The sequence below is a fragment of the Andrographis paniculata genome, unplaced genomic scaffold (genome assembly GCF_009805555.1).
Source record: "Andrographis paniculata isolate CXL003 unplaced genomic scaffold, ASM980555v1 Contig86END, whole genome shotgun sequence".
Lineage (NCBI taxonomy): Eukaryota > Viridiplantae > Streptophyta > Magnoliopsida > Lamiales > Acanthaceae > Andrographis > Andrographis paniculata.
In genome coordinates this window covers 2,504,564-2,514,602 of record NW_026137624.1, presented here as the reverse complement: position 1 = coordinate 2,514,602, position 10,039 = coordinate 2,504,564, and the positions used below count along the sequence as shown (strand labels likewise).

At 36.0% G+C, this 10,039-nt stretch overlaps 1 protein-coding gene across 1 annotated transcript; it reads left to right on the top strand.

The window, feature by feature from the left end:
• The first annotated feature begins 1,674 nt into the window (after window positions 1–1,674).
• On the top strand, window positions 1,675–6,716 carry LOC127242120 (probable methyltransferase PMT26). The gene is made up of 9 exons (XM_051261516.1): window positions 1,675–1,891; window positions 2,873–3,847; window positions 3,933–4,082; window positions 4,303–4,573; window positions 4,679–4,789; window positions 5,047–5,221; window positions 5,343–5,615; window positions 5,944–6,138; window positions 6,216–6,716. The coding sequence occupies exons 2-9, from the start codon at window positions 2,918–2,920 to the stop codon at window positions 6,442–6,444; spliced, it is 2,334 nt and encodes a 777-aa protein (XP_051117473.1). The 5' UTR covers window positions 1,675–1,891; window positions 2,873–2,917; the 3' UTR covers window positions 6,445–6,716.
• The last annotated feature ends 3,323 nt before the right edge of the window (window positions 6,717–10,039 follow it).

The window sequence follows — 10,039 nt, the reverse complement described above, 5'->3', positions numbered from 1 at the left end:
GGTCAAAATTGAATATATTTCTTAAAAATCACCGTTGAATTTTTATCCAATACTCCCTTAAAAAAAAGAAAAAAAAAAAAGGAGAGAGGGAGAAAAGAAAGAGAAAGAGAGAGAATTATAATGAGATACTTTATATAATGAGTTTTATTTTTAATTTTGGAAGAATTTTTTTTTTTTTTTAACTTTCAAATTTAAATTCCAAAGCCCCAAGTATCGTCCATTGAATCATTTGTTCCGAATGTTGGGCTTTATCCCCCTACACACAACGGGTGTATATACATACTTGTGCGTATGTATAAATCGAGTTCTATGCATACATTAGAGCTGACAATGGATCGATTCGTGTCGAGTTGAAGATTTTAAACAGGTTAAATAATTCAACCCTAACCCGACTCGTTTATTATCGTGTCGGGTTCGTGTTGATCCGTTTATTATCGTATCGGAAGTCTAAATCTTTGATTCAAATTCAATTATTTTTTTTTCATGTTGTCGTGTTTAATAAATTATGTTGAATTATTTAAAATTAAATATAGTTTAAATTAATATGTATACTAATATTTAAATTATAATTAATTTACATATATAATAAATATATTAACTAATATTAATACATTATACTCGGGTTATCGTGTCGAATTCGAGTTGAGAGCCTCAACACTAATCCGACCCGTTTATTATCGTGTCGGGTTCGTGTCAACTCATATACATAATCGAGTTGAAATCCTTTATCCAATCCAATTATTTTGTATTGAGTTGTGGTGTTGTTTAAAATCAGAGGATGCCCCCAAGTATAGTGTTTTCCCAAATTTCTAACAAAGTTCTAAAGGTGTGTAATTATATTTTTTTCTTGCAAGCACGAGTTCGAATTAAAATTTTTAGCCTCTTATTTGATAAGTCTAATAATTTATTTTCTACTAGTCTCTAGGGATGATAATGGGTTCGGATAGACTTGAGATCTGATCCAAATCGATCTATTTATATCCAGTTATTTGAGTATCGAGTCGGGTATGAGTTGAATATATTTTTTCTTGCAAGCTCGAGTTCGAATTCAAATTTTTAGCCACTCATTTGAGAAGTCTAATAATTTATTTTCTACTAGTCTTTACGGATAACAATGGGTTCGGATAACTCGAGATCTGATCCAAATCCGACCTATTTATATCCAATTATTTGAGTATCGAGTGGGGTATGAGTCGAATATTATGTACAATTGTCGGATTCGGATTGGATCTCGAATTTAACGATGGATTTGATTCGGACCCGAATTCAGATCCGAATAATATATTAATAATGTAACAAGTATATATATATATATATAAAAGAATAATTTTTAACAATATAAATTATATTAAATTTATTTATTTATTATTATCGAATCTTGGATCCAACTAGATTCCCCATTGCCATCCCTACTCGTCCCTACACCGCTAGTCATTCCAACCTCAGCCGATACATGTCTAATAAAGCCGGGTCGACTGGTATTGAATCCGGCTTCGCTGGGTTGGGCTCGCCTGAGCTGAGCTGGGCTGCTCCTGCTCCAGATCTTCTAAACTTCTCACTCCTACTTGACCGACACCAGTCTCTTTTCATACAGCTAAATTCAAAGGTCCCACCTTTAAATTAAATTAATGATATATTTAGAATATTAATAAATATTGATAGAGGTCAAATATCTCCACTGAGAATGTCCTCTGTCAACACTACTGATCATCCATCCCTCAAAATTTTTTAAATGGCTGAATGAGTTCGCCGAGATTTGTCCCCTTCTACAACAAATGGCAGTTTAAGTAGCTCAAGAAAGAATTGCGAGTCGTTTTGGAATTCTGGGTCATCTTTGTGTTTGAGGGAAATTTGTTGCAAGGGGGACTGATCCGTAGGCACTTGGGCGCAGGTTAAAAATTTATGGTTTTTCTGAATCGAGTTTGTGCTTTGTTTCATAATCTCCAAATCCTGTCAATCTATGATGGATCGATGAAAAAGCTGATCTGTTCCTTTTTTTTTTTGGCTAAGCTTGTAATGCTTGGTTAGATTCCTGCATTCGTATTGCGATTTGAGTTGTGGGTTTTTCTTTTGCTCTGTTTTCGTGCTTGTAAGTTGGCGTGGTAAAGGCTGTGGTGTTCTTGTATTGATTCTGTGGTATATATGGTAGATCTAGGATTTTGAGTTCGTTCTGCTTTTGCTGTGATTTGTTTATCTGCACCAATCTGGGGGACAACGAGAGATTTTTTGTGGTATCTTAGATGAGTGATAATTCCCGTAATTCTATAAATATGCATATATATGTGTGTGTGTGTGTGGATGTACCTTCATTGCCGGTGATTCTATTAATATACATGAGTATTATTGCCAGTAGTAATTCCCTGCTTGCTCAGATATATTTTTCAAATATTTTGTAGTCCTGGGCTGTTTTGTTAATAATAAAAAATTGAATAGAAAAGATACGTATGATGTGATGATCTAAGAGGTGTTGAACAGGTAATTAGGTCTTGAATTTAAGAGATATATAAATAGTGCAGAAAAACAGAAGTAAACTTAATGGAATCTCTGTTTCTTCATGTCTGGCTAAATCTATTTTATGTTTTCATTTATCATGAATTTGGTCATGTTGGTATAAGAGTTTTTACTGATTTTATACTCAACAGATAAAATATGATAATTGAAGTTACAATCATTAAGGAGGCCTTATTTACCCTTCATTTTTTATTTTTTATTTTTTTAAAATTATGTCTAGCTACTAGCATAATTATAATCAGACCTAACAATTTGAATGTTCAGTTTGTTGGTGTCTGCTGCTGCTGCAAAGATGCGGACCTTTGCTACAATGAAATAATCCGGGTGTGGATCTGATCGAAAAATGTTATTTATGTTGTAGGTGTAATACTAAGCAGTCGCCAAGGGACAAGACACAGTTGAGATCATGGCATTGGGAAAATATTCTAGAGTTAATGGTAGGAAAACATCGTTGGGCTATTGTTGGACTGTGAGCATTGTGGTGTTTCTAGCCCTTTGCATAGTAGGAATTTGGATGATGACATCGTCGTCTTTTGTCCCGGGTCAGAATCCAGATATTGTGCAGGAGAACAAAAATGAGGTTCCAGAACAAGTTGAGAAGAGCAATGATCTTAGTAGTAATGAGAGCAGTGATGGAGCTGATGATGGAAACAAGAAGCAGTTTGAGGATAACCAAGGTGATTTACCAGAGGATGCCACCAAAGGGGACACTGATATGGACTCGAATCAGGAGGGAAACAATGATAAGACTGAAGATTCAGAAAAGTCAGAGGACAAACCTTCCGAGAAGTCTGAGGATGAAAAAAAAGATGAAGCAAAGGGGGAGGAGAAGAATGGAGAATCTGAGGCTGCAAATGACTCCGAACCTGGAGAAACCAATGAAAAGAACCCTGATCGAAGTGAGGAAAAATCTAATGAAAGTTTAGGTGATAAAGACAAAACAAAGAAAGATGGAGAATCAGATCTCGATTCCTCTAAGACAAAGGACAATTCCAGTGAAGTATTTCCTTCTGGAGCTCAAACAGAACTTTTGAATGAACCCACAACTCAAAATGGAGCATTCAAGACTCAAGCAAAAGAGTCTGAGGAAGAAAATGAATCCCAAAAGTCTTCCGAGTTAGAGAAACAAAAGGGTTTTAGTTGGAAGCTTTGCAACACTAGTGCTGGACCGGATTACATTCCCTGTCTTGACAACTGGGCAGTGATACATAAACTTCCTTCTACCAAGCACTATGAGCATAGGGAGAGGCACTGCCCAGTCAATCCTCCAACTTGCCTTGTTCCACTGCCTGATGGTTATCGACGACCAATGAAATGGCCGACAAGCCGAGAAAAGGTACGCCACCTTGTTTACGACTTTCCTTTGTCATCAAATTATCTGTTTTATGACCTTTTTCTTGGGCACCTACCTTGTTCAACAGATTTGGTACAGTAATGTTCCCCACACTAAGCTAGCAAAAGTTAAAGGACACCAAAATTGGGTTAAAGTTAGCGGCGAGTATCTTATCTTCCCTGGTGGTGGCACACAATTTAAGAATGGTGCTCTTCATTACATTGATGTTATTCAACAGGTAAATGTGATGCTATTGATCTTACTTCATTGACTATATCATAAGTGTCAAACTATACTATATATATAGGGAATATTGTTTTAGATTGTGGCTATGGTGTAAAAATTCCTTTTTATGCTACTCCTCTTTGCTAGAGGTTATCAAACAACGTTTTAGACTTGAGTCATGAAGCCGAGTTTCCAGCTAGAGAATTAAATTGTCGGCTTTCATTTTCGTATAGTCCGTGCCTCAAATCGCATGGGGGAACCGATCTCGAGTTGTTTTGGATGTTGGTTGTGGGGTTGCTAGCTTTGGGGGCTTTCTCTTTGACAGAGATGTACTGACTATGTCATTAGCACCGAAAGATGAACATGAAGCTCAAGTCCAATTTGCACTTGAAAGAGGAATTCCAGCTATATCTGCTGTCATGGGTACAAAGAGACTTCCTTATCCCGGTAGAGTTTTTGATATTGTTCATTGCGCTCGTTGTCGGGTGCCTTGGCATATTGAAGGTATTAGTGATTTGTGAACTATTCAATTAACAACTTTTGATTATGATGTGATTTCTATTAATCGATTCAATTTTCATTGCATGCTCATGATTGTTGTTGTTTTAGGTGGCAAACTACTTTTAGAGCTTAACCGTTTATTAAGGCCCGGCGGCTTCTTCATTTGGTCGGCAACTCCCATATATCAGAAACTTCCTCAAGATGTCGAGATTTGGGAAGGTACATTTGTTTGGGGGTTTTGGATTTTGGATTTGGGATTTGAATAATATGTGATATAAATAGTTGTTGATGCAATGTTTTGAAATTAAAATTGATTTTTAGTATAATGTACAAAATGAAAAATAGGTGGTTAATTATATATGCTTGGGTTTGGGGGGGGGGGGGGTGGGATTTGGTGAATAGTAATTTATTGTTATATTCTTTACACTTTATAGTTTCTGGGCTCTAATGTGTTTGTTTCCTGCTTATATTAACAGCCATGGACACACTGACAAAAACAATGTGCTGGGAAGTTGTTTCGATTACCAATGACTCAGTCAATGGTGTAGGCATTGCCATATATAAAAAACCCACCTCAAACAATTGCTATGAACAAAGACCCCGGAATGATCCTCCACTGTGTCCTAATTCTGATGATCCGAATGCTGCCTGGTATGCTTTTCTTTCTCTTGCCTGGTCTAAGAATAGGTTTCAATATTGATCACAAACTCTATAAACTACTTTGTGACTTTTATCTGGATATATATATATATATATGTGTGTGTGGATTTAGGAATGTAGCTTTACAAGCATGCCTGCACAAAATGCCTATTTCTGCTACTGAGCGTGGGACTCAATGGCCAGAGCAGTGGCCTGCCCGGGTGGACAAAGTACCTTACTGGTTGTTGAGTTCCCAAGTTGGAGCCTATGGAAAACCGGCACCAGAAGATTTTGCGGCTGATAACAAACATTGGAAGCGTGTAGTGAGCAAGTCATATATGGATGAACTGGGAATAAATTGGTCCACTGTGCGGAATGTCATGGACATGCGAGCTGTTTATGGAGGGTAAGAAAGGTTAAATTGCAAATTAGCCCTGTGACATTATGTGTTATGAAATTATAGAAAACATCCCGCCAAAGGCAAAAAGCTCAAATTTATCATCTAACAGAGGATTTCTTTTCTTTTCTTTCTTTTTGGTGTTCTGTACGTTTTACTTTTTTGACATGTTTAGAAAATCGTTTTATAGGGATGTTTTTGAATGTTTTGTAATTTCGTATGGGGAAAATGGCGTTTATGTTTTGCTGGATGTTCATCCAATATGTTGCACGAAAGTTTCAAAAATATGGTATATTTTGTTTTCACTATGTACTGATCAATGGCTCTGAATTTGCAGTTTTGCTGCTGCTCTGAGAGAACTAAACTTGTGGGTTCTGAACATTGTATCAATAGATGATCCCGATACACTGCCAATAATATACGAGCGTGGTCTGTTTGGCATTTACCACGATTGGTGTGAATCATTCAGCACGTACCCAAGAACCTACGATCTCCTCCATGCAGATCATCTGTTTTCTATGATAAAAAAGAAGTGCGTTTATCCCATTCATTGGTTTATTATATACACAACATTGTACTCTGATTCTAACTGCTGTTTACATCCACCAGGTGCAATTTCTTAGCTTTGGTAGCAGAGGCAGATCGAATATTGAGACCAGAAGGAAAAATAATAGTCCGGGACACAGCTGAGACCATCACTGAACTTGAGAAAGTATTCAAGTCTCTACACTGGGACATTCTGATGACCTACTCCAAGGACAAGGAAGGCCTGTTGTGTGCCCAGAAAACGACATGGCGTCCCAAAGAAGAAGAGACTGTCACATTCGCCATTGCTTAAATCATTGACATGATGCGCGGGCAAGGCAGTCGGTGGACTGCATTGGAACTGGAAAGTCAGTATACACACTTGGATACAAATGGTGTTCTTGATGCTATACGGATTCTTATACACAGCCAGGTATTCTTGGCAAAGCTTTTATTGAGTTTTTTCAGCATAGTGTTACTAACCGGAAGGCAAAAACAAAGTAAAGAAAATATATATATATATATATTAAATGGCTTGAAACCATTTCATAGATTTGTTTACAGAGTTGTGAGCTTGAATTGATTTATCATTTTTTTTTTTTTCTTTGAATGTAATTTGTTTGCTTGGAATTTATTCGGGACTAAAATTCTTGTAACCAGTAGGATAAATAAAGGAAAGACACCTCCTACATACCCAAACAATATTCAACTGGGTCAAAGACATGTGAATTCTTTTCCAATATACACGCAGGAAAAAATGGCAGATTATAGAGCCAACAACCTTGAGTAAACAAACAATATTTGCCCGTTAGAGTTACTCCAAATGATGTAGCTTAGGTCTTGAGGGTTCATTTGGAATGAACCCGCAAATACCCAATTGGCCAAGTTATCAAAGGTCATTCTCAACAAGGGTGGTGATTGATAACTCACTTTCAAAGAATTTTCGCCACTCGATTTTTATACGTTCTTAGAAAAAAAAAAAAAAGCCTCCAAATCAGACATGTCAGTCGATTTATAACCTAGTTGGAAGATTTGAGATACAATTCATAAGTTACAATTATTCGAGCTTTCCCTAACTAAAATAACTCTCATGGTTTGCAGGATTACAATCAAGAAAATTTCAAACTTAGGAAAATATATATAGTGCTTTCCATACCCAGTTCTACAATCCTACACCAACGGTCTCGTTGACAGATTTACTCGACATGAAGCAGATGCTTGAAGAAAAGACCAAATAGTTTATTAAAAGAATCAGACATTTAAAGCGACGAAGTTCTATATTTATCAAAGAAGGTGAAATGACAAATTTAGTGGTCCGAAACATGCATGCACGATTAAGAGAGTAGTTGACTGTGCATAATAGCTCTAATTTGATCCAATTAACATCAAAGTTAAGAAGATTGGAAAAACCTTTTTTGAGAGAAAGATCAATCACTCTGCAAAAGTGAAACACAACGGATGGCCAACATAGATTTTGAGTCTTGTTATTCAATAACGGACAACATAAACGAATAGAAAAAATGATGGCCACGATTTTGAAAGGGGAACCTTATGTTTGCCCTAAGTTGAAGCCAACTCTTGAAAGTGAAGGAAATCAAGATCAACCATCATTTTTTTATGTTTTATTGGCTGATTGACATATTCGAATCCTCAAAGGGCAGAGGTTGGCTTTGAAAGCAGACATTAAGGACAAATTTTATTGCAAGTGGCATAATTATTTCACTTATACAATAAATCGATGCATGTACTTTCGAAAAAAAAAATTTCAGAAGGTCATAAAAAGTGGGCATTTAAAGTATGTTACATTGGGAGTTGAAAACAACCCTTCCCAAAGATAGCTACAACAACCATTTCATCCCAATTAAAGGTTGAAGTTTAGAATAAGAACCACAAAATGGAAAGAGTCTCTATGTCAACTCAATTGATGCACAAAGAAGCAAGCATAAGATCAGATAGAATAAAGGCAAAACAAAGGAAGAAGACCCAAAGTACAAAGTGTACCCAACCTTTGTGGCCAAAAAATGGGATAAGACCGATGGTACTTATCAATTAGAGGTCAAGGATGAAGTAGTAGTGCACAAAAGTTTCATAGACAAACCTCACCACGTAGTAGCAAGGATGAGCAATGGAATGCAAATAGGAGTTATTTATCTATCAATATAGACTCTCAATTTCAGGGATGAATCATAAATAAATCAAAAATGCAAAGAGACAATATGCAATTTGAGAAGGAAAAAAATATTCACAGAACTATACAATACCTCATCAGTCGGATAAGTTCAGATAAAAATTTTGGTTAAAAAAAATTGGGTCAAGGAACACTAGTCAAAGCATCAATTGGGAACCAAAAATACCAATGGTCTGAAGATGAAGTAGGAGGAAAATAAGCAAGAAGAAAGGGTGCGGTCTTTAAAAAATAGCCGATGGAATAGAAAAAGAAAGTCATCTACACCAAGGCTGAATGTTACCACTGCAATTATTGCAATAAACTCAATATGGACCCACATCTTCAAGAGCGAGGAGCTCATAAAGACCCCATTTTAGATTTGGTTCTTCTTGCCTTTTAAGATGCAGACCTTAACAAAAGCGATTGCAAGTTGCATAGAAGAAACTTCAAAATAGATATGTTGGATAATCTTTTGGATATTAATGATTAGGATTTGGAATTACTAGATGAAGATGAAATCATGATAGGCATTAAGGATAATAGTCCATCTGATAGGGTTTCGAAAATTAGTGAACTCAAAATTGCATTTCCAAATGACAGAAGTTTGGGCCGACGAGACTTTTTTGGGCCAAATTTGCTTACCTCGGTGGGTTTGAGAAGAATGAACCTTAATGGACAGTTATCAAGAATGAGCCTGGATGATGAATTCGCATCTCCTGGTGCTTTAGGTATTTACGAATGGACTTTAATGTCATTCGGGCTTTATAATATTTAAATCACATACCAAAAGGTCATGAATGTTTTCTTTCATGATCAAATCGTTCGTAGTATGAAGGTGTATATTGATGATATCATTGTCAATTCAACAGACTTTCATACACATTTAACCGTATTAGAACAAGCTTTCATCCGAATGAGAAAATACAACTTGAAGATGAACCCCACCAAGTGTGCATTTGGGGTCTTAACTGAAAATTTCTTAAACTTTCTGGCCCATCAACATGGTATTGAAATAAATGTTAACAAAGCCAAAGCTATAATATAAATTCAACCACCAAAATATACCAAGGATATACAAAGTATGCTGGGTAAAATGAACTACTCAAGAAAATTCATTACAAATACAGCTGAAAAAATTGAAACCTATTATTCGATTGTTGAAAGCAAAACAACAAGACTAAGGTGAAGAACAACATAAGACATTGGATTTAATCAAAGAAATCTTGATGAAACCACCAAAAAAAAATAAGCTTTTGAAGTTGTACTTGCCCAACGCCTATGATGTGATTAGTTGTCTCTAAGCACAAGACTGAGATGATAGAAAAGAACGAGCAATCTATTATCTTAGTAAGATGTTGGTTGACCCTGAATTAAACTATACTATGCCTGAAAAGATATTATACTCTTTGGTGTACATTTGTATCAAGTTAGAGCATTACATTTTGCCCAAAAATATAGAAGTCATAGCCCAAATTGATGTGGTCAAGCTTATCTTGCAAAGACTAAACATGCAAGGTAGATTAATAAAGAGGGCAATCAATCTAACACCATTTTCTTTTACTTTCAAATAATCAAAACTATCAAAGGACAAGTTGTGACTGATTTCTTGGAAGAACATTCGAGCAAAACCATATTAGAAGATTTTGTGGGAGTTAGACCTTGGATGATGTTTTTCGATAGATTAATTAACAAGATAAGTTCAGGTGCTAGAGTGCTTCTTGAAAGCCCCAATGAACAGAAC